Below are 20048 nucleotides of genomic sequence, written 5' to 3'. Positions count from 1 at the left end.
GCCTGTTGGAAACTACAACTCCCTATTATATTGCACAGTTCAGACTTGATCTGATTAATCTATAAAAAAAAACGTGCAATGTGCAAAAAAAATTCAAATAATTGAACCAACATTCTGTCAGTTAGTTGTTTAAAAATGTAAAAATAACCGCCATTTCAGTTAATTGCTCAGTCAGGCTCTGCAATTGGATAAAAAAATAATGGACTTATTTGCTTATTATTAAGCCACTGCTGATCAGCGATCATTATGTCGAAGGCACTACAGCAGTGTTTTCCATTAGCACCGGCTGTTGGCTAATCAGCCAGTTACAAACTGATTTTCAGCAGGTTAAATTTCATTTATAAGTTTCAATTCGTTAGACCATCGAGCCCTATCCCGCTAGAATGAACGATATGCATCTTCTAGCGAGCTATTGATAGCACTTCCTCCCAGCTGCCCACTGCACTGAGGCTAGGGAAACACTGTCACCACTGATAAATTAACTATAATTGAGAATTTCAATAAGCATTTTGCAGAACTAAGAGTACTGGAACGAAAGGTGGCCAAATGAGGTGTTGGCTTTAGGGATGATCAGTGAGATACACCTGCTGGAGCGCGTGCTACGGATGGGTGTTGCCATCGTGACCAGTGAACTGAGATAAGGCGGAGCTTTACCTAGCGTGGACTTGTAGATGACCTGGAGCCAGTGGGTCTGGCGACGAATATGTAGCGAGGGCCAGCCGACTAGAGCATACAAGTCGCAGTGGTGGGTGGTATAAGGTGCTTTAGTGACAAAACGGATGGCACTGTGATAAACTGCATCCAGTTTACTGAGTAGAGTGTTGGAAGCAATTTTGTAGATGACATCGCCGAAGTCGAGGATCGGTAGGATAGTCAGTTTTACTAGGGTAAGCTTGGCGGCGTGAGTGAATGAGGCTTTGTTGCGGAATAGAAAGCCGACTCTTGATTTGATTTTCGATTGGAGATGTTTGATATGAGTCTGGAAGGAGAGTTTGCAGTCTAGCCAGACACCTAAGTACTTATAGATGTCCACATATTCAAGGTCGGAACCATCCAGGGTGGTGATGCTAGTCGGGCATGCGGGTGCCGGCAGCGATCGGTTGAAAAGCATGCATTTGGTTTTACTAGCGTTTAAGAGCAGTTGGAGGCCACGGAAGGAGTGTTGTATGGCATTGAAGCTCGTTTGGAGGTTAGATAGCACAGTGTCCAATGACGGGCCGAAAGTATATAGAATGGTGTCGTCTGCGTAGAGGTGGATCAGGGAATCGCCCGCAGCACGAGCAACATCATTGATATATACAGAGAAAAGAGTCGGCCCGATAATTGAACCCTGTGGCACCCCCATAGAGACTGCCAGAGGACGGGACAGCATGCCCTCCGATTTGACACACTGAACTCTGTCTGCAAAGTAATTGGTGAACCAGGCAAGGCAGTCATCCGAAAAACCGAGGCTACTGAGTCTGCCGATAAGAATATGGTGATTGACAGAGTCGAAAGCCTTGGCAAGGTCGATGAAGACGGCTGCACAGTACTGTCTTTTATCGATGGCGGTTATGATATCGTTTAGTACCTTGAGTGTGGCTGAGGTGCACCCATGACCGGCTCGGAAACCATATTGCACAGCGGAGAAGGTACGGTGGGATTCGAGATGGTCAGTGACCTGTTTGTTGACTTGGCTTTCAAAGACCTTAGATAGGCAGGGCAGGATGTATATAGGTCTGTAACAGTTTGGGTCCAAGGTGTCTCCCCCTTTGAAGAGCTTTCTAGTCCTTGGGGATCTCAGACGATATGAAAGAGAGGTTGAACAGGCTGGTAATAGGGGTTGCGACAATGGCGGCGGATAGTTTCAGAAATAGAGGGTCCAGATTGTCAAGTCCAGCTGATTTACACGGGTCCAGGTTTTGCAGCTCTTTCAGAACATGTGCTATCTGGATTTGGGTAAAGGAGAGCCTGGAGAGGCTTGGGCGAGGAGCTGTGGGGGGGGCGGAGCTGTTGGCTGAGGTTGGAGTAGCCAGGCGGAAGGCATGGCCAGCCGTTGAGAAATGCTTGTTGAAGTTTTCGATAATCATGGATTTATCGGTGGTGACCGTGTTACCTAGCCTCAGTGCAGTGGGCAGCTGGGAGGAGGTGCTCTTGTTCTCCATGGACTTCACAGTGTTCCAGAACTTTTTGGAGTTGGAGCTACAGAATGCAAACTTCTGCCTGAAGAAGCTGGCCTTAACTTTCCTGACTGACTGCGTGTATTGGTTCCTGACTTCCCTGAACAGTTGCATATCGCGGGGACTATTCGATGCTATTGCAGTCCGCCACAGGATGTTTTTGTGCTGGTCAAGGGCAGTCAGGTCTGGAGTGAACCAAGGGCTGTATCTGTTCTTAGTTCTGCATTTTTTGAACGGAGCATGCTTATCTAAAATGGTGAGGAAGTTACTTTTAAAGAATGACCAGGCATCATCAACTGACGGGATGAGGTCAATGTCCTTCCAGGATACCCGGGCCAGGTCGATTAGAAAGGCCTGCTCACAGAAGTGTTTTAGGGAGCGTTTGACAGTGATGAGGGGTGGTCGTTTGACTGCGACTCCGTAGCGGATACAGGCAATGAGGCAGTGATCGCTGAGATCCTGGTTGAAGAAAGCGGAGGTGTATTTGGAGGGCCAGTTGGTCAGGATGACGTCTATGGGGGTGCCCTTGCTTACAGAGTTAGGGTTGTACCTGGTGGGTTCCTTGATGATTTGTGTGAGATTGAGGGCATCTAGCTGACTGGAATGAACTGCAAAAATCACTGAAGCTGGAGACTCATATCTCCCTCACTAGCTTTAAGCACCAGCTGTCAGAGCAGCTCACAGATCCCTGCATCTGTACATAGCCCATCTGTAAATAGCCCATCCAACTACCTCATCCCCATAACTGTATTTATTTATCTTGCTCCTTTGCACCCCAGTAGCTTTACTTTCACATTCATCCTATTTTATGCCTTACCTACCTTATCCTACCTCATTTGCACACACTGTATATAGTCTTTTTCTACTTTATCATTGACTGTATGTTTGTTTATTCCATGTGTAACTAACTCTGTGTTGTTGTATGTGTCAAACTGCTTTGCTTTATCTTGGCCAGGTCGCAGTTGTAAATGAGAACTTGTTCTCAACTAGGTTACTTGGTTAAATAAAAGGTTAAAATAAAAAATAGGTGTCACGGCCGTTGAAAGAAGAGGACCAAGGCGCGGCGTGGTTAGCGTACATTCTCTTTTTATTAGAAAAGACGCTGAACAAAACAATAAACACTACCGAACAAAACAATAAACACTACCGAACAAACCGTGAAGCTAAAGGCTATGTGCCATAAACAAAGTCAACTTCCCACAAGGACAGGTGGGGAAAAAGGGCTACCTAAGTATGATTCTCAATCAGAGACAACGATAGACAGCTGTCCCTGATTGAGAACCCTACCCGACCAAACACAGAAATACAAATAATAGAACATAGAATACCCACCCCAAATCACACCCTGACCAAACCAAATAGAGACATAAAAAGGATCTCTAAGGTCAGGGCGTGACAATAGGGCAGGCACTTGTCAGTCACAAAGCGAGCAATGACGATAACGCAGCAGAGAGGAAGAGGCGAAGTGAGAGGTTTCACTCTCACCAAAATCTGTCCAAAATAAGCCCAATGCCTTTGGGACAACGACTCCCGAGCATCTTGTCTTTCTATACAGATCTCTGGTTGCAGTCAAAAGTATTTACACTGAGGAGGAATAGAGCATGATGCTTGTGAATTTGCACGTCCCATGTAATATACTGTATGTGGTAGTGACGAGTCGAAATCCACAACAAAGCCTAATTATTGTTTTCTGACACGTTCATTTATTTTATTTTGTGTGTTTCACATAACCAGCCACGCGGAGTTGTGGCGCATAGTAGACAATTTACTGCACATTGATTGACAACTGAACAGCAAGTTTTGACTAGTTTATAAAGGGTGTCGAACTGACTGAATAAAGTTTATCTATATCTCTTTGCCATTCATAAATCATGCAACGTGGTTAGGCTATACACTGAGTGTACAAAATATTAGGAACACCTGCTCTTTCGATGACGGACTGACCAGGTGAATCCAGGTGAAAGCGATGATCCCTTATTGATGTCACTTGTCAAATCCTCTTCAGTCAGTGTGTCACGTTCTGACCTTAGTTCCTTTGTTTTGTCTTTGTTTTAGTATGGTCAGGGCGTGAGTTGCGGTGGGCAGTCTATATTTGTTTTTCTATGTTGTATTTTGCGTTTGGCCTGGTATGGTTCTCAATCAGAGGCAGATGTTGCTCTCCAATTTTGTGATGAAACAAACGTGTGGACGCCACCGCGGACAGACGCCCACCCAGACCCTCCCCTATAAGTTCAGGTTTTGCGGCCGGAGTCCACACCTTTGGACAATAAGAAGAATAAATTCAACCACATGTTTGTTTCATCACAAAAATTGGAGAGCAACATCTGTCCGGTGAAGTCCACAAAACATATTGCATGTAACAATCTACAGCATGGTCAAGCAAGTTAACGTTTACGACATTTTCAGACTACTAAATAACTATTGAGTTAGAGTTACGGCAAGTCGTAAAGAAAACAGGAGCTGCCTCCACTACTCCATTACCATTTAACTTCAACATTTCAACATCAAATCACCTATGCTTAGTCTAGGACAGTGACAACTAAAAGATACCAAAAACTATTCAGTCCAATCAACGTAAGCTAAATATGATGTGGCTGTCCATGATACTGATTTGTGTGTGTGTGTGTGCGCGTGCGTGCGTGCGTGTACTCGTTCGTACAAGTAGAAAAACATGTTGATTCACCCTTCTTGTAGAGAAATGCCAATGCCATCCTCCTCTCTTTCTTGTTGACAAAACGGTCTATCACTCTGTCATACAGTACACACTGTATGACACTTTTTTATCCTGGCTAAAATGCCTACTCACTAGCGTAACTTCCTTTCATGGGCAACAGTAGCTAGTTAACATTAGCCTTCTACATCTTGCTACATATTGGACTTCCATCCTCTCAGGCCAGGGGCACAACAATGTATAAATTAATGGTTAGATCAGAAACGCCGTTATAATCATTGGCCAGTACGGAGAATTAATAGAAATCACAAGTCCAAATCTCATCTCCTTCCATGGCTAATTTAGTAAACGGACAATTTTAGCTTTCTAGCTAGCCACCGGAGGACAACAACACAACGAGATGCAACAATTAACAAATCGCTCTTGATGCGATTTGATAGGAGTGACGCCAAATCCAAACTGCCTTCCCTTGACAGCTTTGTTATGGAGCCCCAGGACCATTCACAGTTGATCTCACTCAGTTTAGCTCTGATTGGATATTATTTTATATATTTTTATCAAGGGAGGCCAAATGCTCGCTGGCTTCCTTTGCATTCAATGCTACGGGCGGCAACAATGTCATACTCTTTTGGACCAGACAGCAGAGGGGTGTTGTTTCACTCGCTCCAATGCTTTCTCCGGTGAGATACATTCAGCCTCTTGCAAATTGAAGGAACATTCTGAAACACAGAGAGACAAAAGAAATGTTGGTAAATGTTTTGGGGAAGCCTGGGTTCCTTTGGCATCTATGAATACACGCCACTCACACCTTGTATAGTCCATGCCTTGACTAATTGAAGCTGTTCTGAGGGGAAAAGGGGGTGTAACGCAATAGTAGGAAGGTGTTCTTAATGTTTAGTACAGTGTATGTCCAGTGTATGTCCAAAGGATTTCCTACGTTTCCTTTCCTAGGATGTCAGGGCTTGCCAAACAGTGATGCTAAAATGAGCTACTCTCATCTTGTCAGTCAGTGTCATCTACTGAATTGCATCGGTGAGAGAGCTGTTCAACTTGGCTCCATAATTTGCGTATGCTACTGGTAGGCCTAAGCTTTTTGGCTATTATCTGCAAATAAGTTACTAAAAGCTGTCTTGGCAAAGGGTGGCTACTGTGAAGAATCTCAAATATAAATATATTTTGATTTGTCTAACACTTTTTAGGTTACTACATGATTCCATATGTGTCATTTCATAGTTTTGATGTTTTCACTATTAAGAAAATGAAGAAAATGTGTCCATACTTTTGACCGGTGCTGTATGTTCAGGTAAAACTGTAAATAATCTCAAGAAAAGACAGGTTAAATGTTAAAAGGCTGAATGTCATTTTAAAGTTCTGAGCATATGTACTAGGCTTAGACGATATCCAAAACAACCCGACAAATACATTTAATTAATACCTTTTCAGTCATTTAAATAATAAAGTCATGTCTTGCTACACAATACCACAACAAGTATTAAATAATTTCACGGTGTATTTCATATGGAATAAAAGGCATTAGAATGTACCAGAGGCCACCAAAATTGAGCTAATTTCTCAGCAGTGTGCACCTGGTTGCCTACCTTTTCTATTTGGCTGGCTACTCTATGTACTTGTGGAAAACACTGCTATAGGTGACCTTTCCCTTTGTGGCAAACTTAAAACCATGCCACACAACCAGATCTGTCACAATCTGTTCTATCTACGACTTGGGGTCGAGATGGAGGACGCATTTTCATAAAGCCACCACCTGCCCACCTCCCAGCTCAGGTCAAAGCTCACACTTCCTCCTCCATCTAGAGAGCCAATCCCCTCATCAATCATTTGTCTGCCGCGCTGATTACTACCAGGGAGGTTCATTTACTACGGTCTGATGTCTGTGTGTTCCTATTTGTTGCATTCATCAGAGAGAAAGTCGTCATATGTAATTGTTGTGTTCTTTGCATTGATTTCCTATTCATTCTGAATAGAGTGCACTGGGCTTAGAGCTGAAAAGAAATGCAGTGAAGCCAGGGTTTAGGGGTCACCGCAAAGTTCATCTGTCAGAGCTGGCAGCAGCAGCAGTAACACAGTGCACCAAATAACTGTAAAAGCACAGGATGTAGCTGTGGAATGCCACTCGGTCCGCTCTGTCCCTACGTTGTCAAGAGGTCGTAAATCCACAGTGTGTTATGCACATTTTATACACGTTTTTCCACTGAAGACTTACACAAAATGTTTTTAGATGTTCTGTATGTTTATATGTTCTGTATGTCATTTTCACTTGTTTTGAAATCCCTTTGGATAGAGGATAGTTAATCCTGCATAATATCGTTGCACGGTAAAGAATCAAGGCAACCTTTGCTCGAGCGCCGCCGAGATTCTTAAATCCACACGGAAAAGACGTCCTGTTTCTCGTGATTTTTTTTGTGATGTCATAAATTCTTGTGCAAGCCAGGCCTCACTCTTTGTGGGGTTTTTTTTATTTTATGAGAGGCTGTCTGTCTGGTACGGTAACACAGCACAACTAACAATAGCGCTCTTTGTCTTCCTCTCGTAGGTATGGCAAAATTGTGTCAACAAAGGCCATCCTGGATAAGACGACAAACAAATGTAAAGGTGTGTATGGCTTCAACAAGTCGTGACGTAGTGGAGACATTCTGTAAAAAGATCTAGACCCCCCACCCCACCCCACACACACACACACACACACACACACACACACACACACACACACACACACACACACACACACACACACACACACACACACACACACACACACACACACACACACACACACACAAATATGCACACAAATCAAGAAGTCATGCTCGTGCAACAACCGTCAGGCTTAAAGCAAATAAAAACTCATCACATGCATCATTGAGAGGATACTGGATGTATGTATCACAATGACTCATTGTAATCCAGAATAGCAGTGCAAAGGCTTTGGAGCTTCCAGTCTGTGATATGATGACACATAGGATTTTTACCATAATCCTCCTAATGCTATTACACTAAAGACAATGGCCATGCTAAGGAATGGATGAAGAGCCTTGCTTAAGGCCCTCTTTGACTCGTGCAGTGGGTTTGGCGGCCCAGTACTGTCAGAGTGCACTGGCCCGGCCTCGTTGTCATTCAGTCATTCAACAGCTATGTGGCTCATGGGGGGCTGGGCTAGTCAGGAAACAGACAGGCAAAAGGCTGCCACCACTTTGTGTTATTTTAGTCCTGGCCCTTTACTGATGGTCTGTCTGTTACCATGCGTTGTGCTAGCGGCGGATCCCCACACGAAGTGACAGCTCGTGCCCCTCCCTCTGGAGCGTGACACAAAGTCTTGGCTCCGGCTGCAGCCCTTTGCCCAACACCCTGTCCTGACTACCGAGGAGCACACTGACACGCAGCCCAGCCCAGCCAGCACGCACCACAGATGGGCCCAGAAGAAAAGAGCTTGGTCACTGTCCTGCTGGGGATTACGATACGCTAACTAATCACAGGTGGCGGCTGAGAAACATCCTGTCGTCTTCCATTCCGATGTTTACGTCTACCCGCAGCTTGCTCGAAGATACCTATTCAATAAAACTCCCAAAATCACAACTTGAAAGGAAAATAAACATTTGCCATTTATCTGAATGTCCTCAATAAAAACAAATATCTGAATGTTCAGATTCATGATGTACTTTGGGCTGTTTATCTTCATGATCAAACTAGGATCTGTAATTAGATTCCACAGTGAGCAGCGGAGAGGTTGCTGTTGGCCTGCGAGGTTGTTTGATGGTTAAATATAGCAACACGGAGTAGGGAGCAGGGAGGAACTGGACTGCAGGTCTGACTCTCGACTGGCCTGGCCTGGCCTGCATGTAGCCCCAGGGGACAATGAGCTGACCTGAGCCCTGGGCGTCATCATTGCAATCTGCAGCCTCAGCACAGTTCTCCGCTCCCCCGTGCCTACTACACTGTCTCACCACCAGTCATTGACTGACCACCGGTATGGGCCACAGATACAGTAGGTGGGGGTCTACCACACGACAGAACACGGTGGCTTCTGGCCTGGCCTCGCTGTGGTGGGTGTCAAACACAGCCTGCCACTTACTGCCGTAGATGGCAAGTTAGACCTGAGATTTAGTCTCCCTCCCAAATGGCACCCTATTCCCTATATTCTCATAGTGCTCTGGTACAAAGTAGTGCACTATGTAGGGAATACAGTGCCATTTGGGAGGCAGACTAAGTCAAGATTTCACCATGCCCGTTATTGTTTTACTGTTAAAGACTTCCTCCAGCTATTTCAGAACTCTTACAGTTGAAAAGCGATATCCCAAATATAAACACAGTAAAGTACACACACTAAAGTTTTTTATATTTTTAAAAACTTCTGAGCAAAACATGTCTTTTGTTTTTTCACGACTGCAAACTTCAAGGATTAGGAGTTCTTAAGGGAATCCATCAAGATGTCATCGGCCTCCCCCTTTGTTTGAGGAACAATAAGAGGAGCAGTAGAGAACAGAAGGGGAAAGGCCCACCCCATACATGTACCATGTCATGACTTACCTGGACCACCTATTGAGATGTTCCTTTTGTTAAGTAAATCAGGTGTTACATGGTGTGAAAAGGAGAAGGGAGTGGCACTGTAGGGATATTCCCTGGTACTTTTGTATACTTTTTAGCCAGTAGTTCTGAAAGTAGGGCTGACAAACCAAACGTGGTCCCCAAATATGTCGTAGTAAGTCACATATGTGCAGATACAGTGGGGAGAACAAGTATTTGATACACTGCCGATGTTGCAGGTTTTCCAACTTACAAAGCATGTAGTGGTCTGTAATTGTTATCATAGGTACACTTCAACTGTGGGAGATGGAATCTAAAACAAAAATCCAGAAAATCACATTGTATGATTTTTAAGTAATTCATTTGCATTTTATTGCATGACATAAGCATTTGATCACCTACCAAACAATACGAATTCCGGCTCTCACAGACCTGTTAGTTTTTCTTTAAGAAGCCCTCCTGTTCTCCACTCATTACCTGTATTAACTGCACCTGTTTGAACTTGTTACCTGTATAAAAGACACCCGTCACACACTCAATTAAACAGACTTCAACGTCTCCACAATGGCCAAGACCAGACAGCTGTGTAAGGACATCAGGGATAAAATTGTAGACCTGCACAAGGCTGGGATGGGCTACAAGACAATAGGCAAGCAGCTTGGTGAGAAGGCAACAACTGTTGGCGCAATTATTCGAAAATGGAAGAAGTTCAAGATGATGGTCAATCACCCTCGGTCTGGGGCTCCATGCAAGATCTCACCTCGTGGGGCATCAATGATCATGAGGAAGGTGAGGGATCAGCCCAGAACTACACGGCAGGACCTGGTCAATGACCTGAAGAGAGCTGGGACCACAGTCTCAAAGATAACCATTAGTAACACACTACGCCGTCATGGACTAAAATCCTGCAGCGCACGCAAGGTCCCCCTGCTCAAGCCAGCGCATGTCCAAGCCCGTCTGATGTTTGCCAATGACCATCTGGATGATCCAGAGGAGGAATGGTAGAAGGTCATGTGGTCTGATGAGACAAAAAGAGCTTTTTGGTCTAAACTCCACTTTGCTGTGTTTGGAGGAAGAAGAAGGATGAGTACAACCCCAAGAACACCATCCTAACCGTGAAGCATGGAGGTGGAAACAACATTCTTTGGGGATGCTTTTCTGCAAAGGGGACAGGACGACTGCACCATATTGAGGGGGAGGCTGGATGGGGCCATGTATCGTGAGATCTTGGCCAACAACCTCCTTCTCTCAGTAAGAGCATTGAAGATGGGTCGTGGCTGGGTCTTCCAGCATGACAACGACCCGAAACACACAGCCAGGGCAACTAAGGAGTGGCTCCGTAAGAAGCATCTCAAGGTCCTGGAGTGGCCTAGCCAGTCTCCAGACCTGAACCCAATAGAAAATCTTTGGAGGGAGATGAAAGTCCATATTGCCCAGCGACAGCCCAGAAACCTGAAGGATCTTGAGAAGGTCTGTATGGAGGAGTGGGCCACAAACCCGGCTGCAGTGTGTGCAAACCTGGTCAAGAACTACAGGAAATGTATGATCTCTGTAATTGCAAACAAAGGTTTCTGTGCCAAATATTAAGTTCTGCTTTTCTGATGTATCAAATACTTATGTCATGCAATAAAATGCAAATGAATTACTTAAAAATCATACAATGTGATTTTCTGGATTTTTGTTTTAGATTCCGTCTCTCACAGTTGAAGTGTACTTACGATAAAAATTACAGACCTCTACATGCTTTGTAAGTAGGAAAACCTGCAAAATCGGCAGTGTATCAAATACTTGTTCTCCCCACTGTATGTACACCACGTCATTGCTCTCCCTCTCTCTGCTGCGTCCAGAGAGTCGTTGGGCCCGCCCTGCAACCTCATTGGATAACGCTGGGCATGCCTCTTGTTAGCTGTCACTCAAATGGCAAGGGCTTGAACCTCACTGGCTAGAACTCGAATTGCTAGGGGGCTGACCCACGTGGTCCAAGCTTGCAGTACTCTAAATGGTTCACATAGCTTCCAGAAAACGGTCGCTTTCAAACTAGGGATTTCGTAGCTAATTGAGGTAAGACAGTAATTCTGCTCATAGATTATGCATGTATGAACTACACATAGAAACATCCAGCCCAAAGAAGTTTATTAAATACTTATTGAGTTGCCAATGTACCGGAGCACGTTTTTAACAGTGTTAACAACAGAAAATACCTATGATATAGCTGAATGATGAATTAGGATAGTTGTGCATGGTGGTCGTTCCAGGTAGACTGTGTAACAGTCTTGACTGGTGTGGTGTTCTGTCCCTCAGGTTACGGCTTTGTGGACTTTGACAGCCCTGCTGCAGCTCAGAAAGCCGTCACTGCCCTGAAGACCAGTGGGGTCCAAGCCCAGATGGCTAAGGTGAGGGTATGCTTCCAGTCTATTTGTATTCTCACACACAAACACCTGACAATACACAGCCTTCAATGGATTTAGGTTGTCCATTTATAGGCAGCAACAACCTGACCCACCCAGCATTACGTAGAGGAATAGGAATCTCCATGCCAGGGGTGCATGTGTACCTCTCGAGTTGGTTTGCAGCCCCCCCTTGACTCTGTGGTCACTGTGAAGTAACATTAGCCCATAGGCTGTGTGTGTGTGTGTGTGTGTGTGTGTGTGTGTGTGTGTGTGTGTGTGTGTGTGTGTGTGTGTGTGTGTGTGTGTGTGTGTGTGTGTGTGTGTGTGTGTGTGTGTGTGTGTGTGTGTGTGTGTGTGTGTGTGTGTGTGTGTGTGTGTGTGTGTGTGTGTGTGTGTGTGTGTGTACATATGCGCGTGTTTGTTTACATATGCGTGTGTTTGTTTGTGCATGCGCGCGTGTGTGTACTCTTACGTTCGCGTGTACTTGCATATACACTATACAGTGTATTCAGAACCCCTTCACCTTTTACACATTTTGTTTTGTTACAACCTTATTCTAAAATGAATTACATGTCATTTTTTTCTCATCAATCTACACACAATACCCCATAATGATGAAGCAAAAACTGTTTTTATATATTTCTGCACACAGAAATAAAACAACAGAAATATGACATTCACATACGTATTCAAACCATTTACTCGGTACTTTGTTGAAGCACCTTTGGTGGCGATTACAACCTTGAGTCTTCTTGGGTATGATGCTACAAGCTTGGCACACCAATATTTGGGGAGTTTTCCCCATTCTTATCTGCAGATCCTCTCAAGCTCTGTCAGGTTGGATGGGGAGCGTCGCTGCACAGCTATTTTCAGGTCTCTCGGGTTCAAGTTAAGGCTCCAGCTGGGCCACTCAAGGACATTCCGAGACTTGTCCCGAAGCCACTCCTGCGTTGTGTTGGCTGTGTTCTTAGGGTCGTTGTCCTGTTGGAAGGTGAAACTTCACCCCAGTCTGAGGCCCTGAGCAATCTGGAACAAGTTTTCATCAAGGATCTCAATGTACTTTGCTCCATTCATTTTTCCCTTCATCCTGACTAATCTCCCAGTCCCTGCCAATGAAAAACATCCCCACAGCATGATGCTGCCACCACCATTCTTCACCGTAGAGATGGTGCCAGCTTTCCTCCAGACGTTTTCTCAGACCAGAGAATCTTGTTTCTCCTGGTCTGAGAGTCCTTTAGGTGCCTTTTGGCAAACTCTAGCAGGCTATCATGTGCCTTTTACTGAGGAGTGGCTTCCATCTGGCCACTCAACCATAAAGGCCGGATCGGTGGAGTGCTGCAGAGATGGTTGACCTTCTGGAAGGTTCTCCCATCTCCACAGAGGTGCCCTTCTCCCCTGATTTCTCAGTTTGGCCGGGCGGCCAGCTTTAGAAGGAGTCTTGGTGGTTCCAAACTTCTTCCATTTAAGAATGATGGAGGCCACTGTATTTCTTGGGGACGTTCAATGCTGCAGAAATGTTTTGACACCCTTTCCCAGATCTGTGCCTCGGAGCTATACTGACAATTCCACACCGTTGCTGACAAGGGGCTAAAAATCAAGGACACAGCCATGCAACCTTTATAGACAAACATTGGCAGTAGAATTGCCTTACTGTTCTGTGACTTTCAATGTGGCACCGTCATAGGATGCCACCTTTCCAACAACTCAGTTCGTCAAATTTCTGCCCTGCTACAGCTGCCCCAGTCAACTGTAAGTGCTGTTATTGTGAAATGGAAACGTCTAGATGCAACAATGGCTCAGCCCTAAGTGATAGGCCATACAAGCTCACAGAACGGGACTGTTGAGTGCTGAAGCATGTAGTGCATAAACATTGTCTGTCCTCAGTTGCAACAATCACTACCGAGTTCCAAACTACCAATGGAAGCAATGTCAGAACAATAACTGTTTGTTCAATGGCCGAGGAGCCGCACATAAGCCTAAGATCACCATGCGCAATGCCAAGCGTCGGCTGGAGTGGTGTAAAGCCTGTCACCATTGGACTCTAGAGTGATGAATCACGCTTCACCATCTGCCAGTCTGAAGGACAAATCTGGATTTACCGGTTGCCAGGAGAACGCTACCTTTCCAAATGCATAGTGCCAACTGGAAAGTGTTGTGGAGAAGGAATAATGGTCTTGGGCTGTTTTTCATGGTTGGGGCTAGACCCCTTAGTTCCAGTGAAAATAAATCTTAATGCTACGCATGACATTCTAGACGATTCTGTGCTTCCAACTTTGTGGCAACAGTTTGGGAAAGGCCCTTTCCTGTTTCAGCATGAAAATGCCCCCGTGCACAAAGTGAGGTCCATACAGAAACGGTTTGTCGAGATCGGTGTGTAAGAACTAGCCTGCACAGATCACAGACCTCAACTAGACCGATTAATCGGAATGGCCCATTAATTAGGGCCGATTTCAAGTTGTCATAACAATCAGAAATCGGTATTTTTGGGCGCCGATTTGCTGATTTAAAAAATATATATATATTTTAAATACCTTTTATTTAACTAGGCAAGTCAGTTAAGGACACATTCTTATTTTCAATGACGGCCTAGGAACGGTGTGTTAACTGCCTTGTTCAGGGGCAGAATGACAGATTTTCTTGCAACCTTACAGTTAACTGGTCCAACGCAATAATGACCTGCCTCTCTCTCGTTGCACTCCACAAGGAGACTGCCTGTTACGCAAATGCAGTAAGCCAAGGTAAGTTGCTAGCTAGCATTAAACTTATCTTATAAAAAACAATCAATCATAACCACTAGTTAACTACACATGGTTGATGATATTACTAGATATTATCTAGTGTGTCCTGCGTTGCATATAATCTGACTGAACATACAAGTATCTAAGTATCTGACTGAGCGGTGGTAGGCAGAAAGCAGGCGCGTAAACATTCATTCAAACAGCACATTTGTGCGTTGTGCCAGCAGCTCTTTGTTGTGCTTCAAGCATTGCGCTGTTTATGACTTCAAGCCTATCAACTCCCGAGATGAGGCTGGTGTAACCGAAGTGAAATGGCTAGCTAGTTAGCGCGCGCTAATAGCGTTTCAAATGTCATTCGCGCTGAGCCTCCTAGTAGTTGTTCCCCTTCCTCTGCATGGGTAACGCTGCTTCGATGGTGGCTGTTGTCGTTGTGTTGCTGGTTTGAGCCCAGGGAGAAGCGAGGAGAGGGACGGAAGCTATACTGTTACACTGGCAATACTAAAGTGCCTATAAGAACATCCAATAGTCAAAGGTTAATGAAATACAAATGGTATAGAGGGAAATAGTCCTATAATTCCTATAATAACTACAACCTAAAACTTCTTACCTGGGAATATTGAAGACTCATGTTAAAAGGAACCACCAGCTTTCATATGTTCTCATGTTCTGAGCAAGGAACTTAAACGTTAGCTTTCTTACATAGCACATATTGCACTTTTACTTTCTTCTCCAACACTTTGTTTTTGCATTATTTAAACCAAATTGAACATGTTTCATTATTTACTTGAGGCTGAATTGATTTTATTATATTAATGTATTTGATGTATTATATTAAGTTAAAATAAGTGTTCATTCAGTATTGTTGTAATTGTCATTATTACAAAAAAATTACTAAAAAATATATATATATCGTCCGATTAATCGATATCTGCTTTTTTTTCGACCTCAACCCTATCGAACACCTTTTGGGATGAATTGTGAGCCGACTGCGAGTCAGGCCTAAATGCCCAAGATCAGTGCCCAACCTCACTTAGGCTCTTGTGACTGAATGGAAGCAAGTCTCAGTTGGTAGAGCATGGCGCTTGTAACGCCAGGGTAGTGGGTTCGATCCCCGGGACCACCCATACGTAGAATGTATGCACACATGACTGTAAGTCGCTTTGGATAAAAGCGTCTGCTAAATGGCATATATTATTATTATTATTATTATTATTATAAGTCCCCTCAGCAATGTTCCAACATCTAGTGGAAAGCCTTCCCAGGAGAGTGGAGGCTATTATAGCAGCAAAGGGGGGGACCAACTCCGTATTAATGCCCATGATTTTGGAATGAGATGTTTGACGAGCAGGTGTCCACATTCTTTTGGTCATGTAATGTGTGTGTGTGTGTGTGTGTGTGTGTATGCCTAATGTCATCCTGTCAGCTGAGTGCTCACCCGCTTTGGAGGGGCTCCAGGAGTGACTGGCGCCGAACTGTGAGGTGGAGAGGCTGATGATACGCTGCGATGACAACAGGGTGACGTGCTGAAGAAGGAATCCTCTCTGGGGGCGTGTGTCTAAGCCTCAGTAGGAGCAGAGAGGCCTCAGTGTCCCCTTTCCAAAGGAGGGCAGTCAGTGTCTGCGTCCCAAAATGGATTCCTATTCCCTATTTAGTGTAGCGCACACCATTTGAGACTCAAGCAGTGTGTATTTTATAAAGGAGGCTCATCTTGTCTGCTCAGAGGGCTTATTTACGCTAGCCTTTCCAAAGCCGCCTCCGGCCAACCGCACTTTCAGGCAAAACCAACCACGGCACAAATTGTTGGGAAATATACTTTCCCGTGTCCTCTCTCTACATCCAAAGATGATAGATGTAAATGTAAATCAACGGGGTTCCAGGTTTAGAAAGTCTTAAATTGATTCAAGTACAGCCTGGCACTGAGACAAGTTTGATCGCCTTGGCTTTAGGCAAGACAGGTGAAGGCCGGGCTGCTTTTTGACACAGTGCCGAATATTCATGTCTCACAGACTTTTCCGTAATTACTGGAAAATCATGTGCTTGCATAAACATATTTTCCAGTTTATAGTGTGAAGAAGTAAAGTGTATATATTAAATGAGCCATTAGTTTCTCTTTCAAGCTTCTGGAAGTATTGCTGTGGAAATTTGGAAGGAAAAAAGGGTCAAAGTAACGTGAAATTATGAATAAGACAAGGTGGTGAAGATGGATCTTAGTTTGAGAAGCATGAGACATGAGCCTAGCATTTTGTGTGTAACCGATCTAGCTTGGTGCAGCAGTACTCCCTGAAGTCGCACCAGTTTGTGCCACTTTAAAAAGGCCTGACTAACTAGACTGCCTGTAATGAAAGGGCTATGATCAGGGTACGTGTAGCCAGTTTGCCCTGCTATAGAATGTCCTTTGAAAGTCTTATGTGTCCGGTTGGACAGAGCTCAGTAAGGCTGCCACAGTTTTGAGGCCAGTTTCTGGTGGGAGTCAATTGGGCAGAGATTTCACATTGTTGGTCTTCAAAGGGGCAGTAGGCCCTGTAATAACTTTGAACAATGTAGTTTACATTCTTGGACAGAAGAAAGGGAAGTAAATAATTGGAGGTTGTCGTGGCAACTCCACCAGTTAAATTTGTTGGGGGGGGGGGGGGGGGGTCAGGCCTGAAAAGTCTAAACAAGAATTCTAGAAAAGATATTCCCCCGTGAATCTCTGCGGCTTCTTGACATCCCTCCATGCACCTATTTAACTTTTAATTCAAATAAATCTGTTTTGTAGGGCATCCCTAAGTTTAATATAGGCATTGTTCAAGGTAAAGGCCATTAAAAAGTCAGAGCCTTTTCAGTTAAATGTTTTCTCATTATTACAAGGGCTTGCTTGGGCTTAATGGACACTCCAAACAAACAGCCATTTTTCCTGAAAGGTTTTTTTTTCACTGTCTGGGCACCATTCAAAAGGCATTCACTCATTATTATTTCAAAGGCAGGTGGGTGGAAAGTCAGCATAAGGGTTTCCTGTTGAAAATGTTCTCCTAATGTTATTCCCATGGATGAATCACGCTTAGATTGGTTCCTTTTCCTCGATGCATGCATACTTATATTCTCACATGGCGTCGGAGAAGAAGGCAGACGTTTTACGTGTCCCCAACCGATTGTGTTTTTTGGTTTGTTTATTTGCGTTGTTTGTAACTTATCTTTTTACTTATTTTGTACATAATGTTGCCGATACAGTCTCTTATGACCGAAAATAACTTCTGGACATCAGGACTGCGATTACTCACCACGGACTGGCAGTATCCTTTTTTCCTTTAACGAGTCTGACGAGGCGAACGATATACTGCTTTCTCGGGAACAGGCCCAGATCCCTTTGATTTACGTGAAGAGGAAAAGGGGCCAGAGGGCGGGCCTTCTGAGAATTCATATGCGATCAAATAAACCCCCACTTCCTTCCATTCTGCTAGCAAACGTGCAATCTTTGGAGAATAAAATCGATTACCGACGGGGAAGATTAAACTACCAACAGGACATTCAAACTGTAATATCTTATGCTTCACGGAGTCGTGGCTGAACGACGACACTATCAACATACAGCTGGCTGGTTATACGCTGCACCGGCAGGATAGAACAGCGGCGTCTGGTAAGACAATAGGCGACGGACTATTGTAAATAACAGCTGTTGCACGATATCTAAGGAAGAGTATTTCATGATCAGCTGTAGACCAATTATCTACCTAGAGAGTTTATCTGTATTTTTCCTAGCTGTTTACATACCACCAGCATTAACTGAGGTGTTTTCCGCCATAAGCAAACAAGAAAATGCTCACCCAGAGGTAGCGCTCATAGTAGCCGGGGACTTTAATTCAGGGAAACTTAAATCCGTTTTACCAAATTTCTATCAGTATGTTAAAATGTGCAACCAGAGAGGGAAAAACTCTGGACCACCTTTACTCCACACACAGAGATGCATACAAAGCTCTCCCTCGCCCTCCTTTTTTCTAATCTGACCATAATTCTATCCTCCTGATTCCTGCTTACAAGCAAAAATTAAAGCAGGAAGCACCAGTGACTAGATCAATAAAAAAGTGCTCAGATGATGCAGATGCTAAACTACAGGACTGTTTTAATAGCACAGACTAGAATATGTTCCGGGATTCCTCCGATGGCATTGAGGAGGACACCACATCAGTCATTGGCTTCATCAATAAGTGCATCGATGATGTCATCCCCACAGTGACCGTACATACATACCCCAACCAGAAGCCATGGATTACAGGCAACATCCGCACTGAGCTAAAGGCTAAAGATGCCGCTTTCAAAGAGCGGGACTCTAACCCGGAAGCTTATAAGAAGTCTCGCTATGCCCTCTGACGAACCATCAAACAGGCAAAGTGTCAATACAGGACTAAAATCGAATCGTACTACACCGGCTCTGACACTCGTCGGATGTGGCAGGGCTTGCAAACTATTACAGACTACGAAGGGAAGCACAGCAGAGAGCTGCCCAGTGACACAAGCCTACCAGATGAGCTAAAGTACTTCTATGCTCGCTTCGAGGAAAATAACACTGAAACATACATGAGAGCACCAGCTGTTCCGGAAGACTGTGATCACGCCCTCTGCAGCCAATGTGAATAAGACCTTTAAATAGGTGTCTTCACTGAAATGTTCAACCTCTACCTGTCCGAGTCTGTAATACCAACATGTTTTAAGCAGACCACCATAGTGCCTGTGCCCAAGAACACTAAGGTAACCTGCCTAAATGACTACCGACCCGTAGCACTCACGTCTGTAGCCATGAACTGCTTTAAAGGCGGGTCATGGCTCACATCAACACCATTATCCCAGAAACCCTAGAACCACTGCAATTTGCATACCACCCCAACAGATCCACAGATGATGCAATCTCTGTTGCACTCCAGACTGCCCTTTCCCACCTGGACAAAAGGAACACCTATGTGAGAATGCTATTAATTGACTACAGCTCAGCATTTAATACCATAGTGCCCTGAAAGATCATCAATAAACTAAGGACACTGGGACTAAACACCTCCCTCTGCAACTGGATCCGGGACTTCCTGATGGGCCACCCCCAGGTGGTAAGGGTAGGTAACAACACATCCCCCACACTGATCCTCAACACAGGGGCCCCTCAGGGGTGCGTGCTCAGTCCCCTCCTGTACTCCCTGTACCACTCATGACTGCACGGTCAGGCACGACTCCAACACCATCATTACGTTTTCCGATTACACAACAGTGGTGGGCCTGATCACTGACAATGACGAGACAGCCTATAGGGAGGTCAGAGACCTGGCCGTGTGGTGAGTAAGTAAGCATTTCACTGTAAGGTCTACACCTGTTGTAGTCGGCGCATGTGACGAATACAATTTGATTTGACATTCTAACATGTTGCAGAAGGGTATATCTGTCATGATCGTCGTATGAAGCGGACCAAAATGCAGCGTGGTATGGGTTCATGATGATTTTTTAAATTTTTTTATTTAAAAAAAAGAAAGCACTGAACACTGAATACAAACTATACAAAACAATAAACGAAATAACAACCTTGAAG

The 20048-nt window shown here is 44.5% G+C and overlaps 1 protein-coding gene across 7 annotated transcripts in view; it reads left to right on the top strand.

Moving 5' to 3' along the window:
- Positions 1-20048, top strand: part of LOC124042481 (RNA-binding motif, single-stranded-interacting protein 1-like) — a 70728-nt gene that overhangs the window by 28480 nt on the left and 22200 nt on the right. For 4 of the 7 annotated variants that reach the window (XM_046360698.1, XM_046360693.1, XM_046360695.1 and 1 more), the window contains exons 3-4: positions 7385-7443; positions 11674-11771. In XM_046360698.1, coding sequence (XP_046216654.1) covers positions 7385-7443; positions 11674-11771 — 157 coding nt within the window. The remainder of the gene's footprint in view (positions 1-7384; positions 7444-11673; positions 11772-20048) is intronic. The other 3 variants (XM_046360694.1, XM_046360699.1, XM_046360697.1) reach the window with 1 other exon arrangement.

Source organism: Oncorhynchus gorbuscha, linkage group LG01 (genome assembly GCF_021184085.1).
Source record: "Oncorhynchus gorbuscha isolate QuinsamMale2020 ecotype Even-year linkage group LG01, OgorEven_v1.0, whole genome shotgun sequence".
In the NCBI taxonomy this organism is placed as follows: Eukaryota; Metazoa; Chordata; class Actinopteri; order Salmoniformes; family Salmonidae; genus Oncorhynchus; species Oncorhynchus gorbuscha.
Note: the sequence above shows the minus strand (reverse complement) of the source record. Positions and strands in the feature narration are given on the sequence as shown.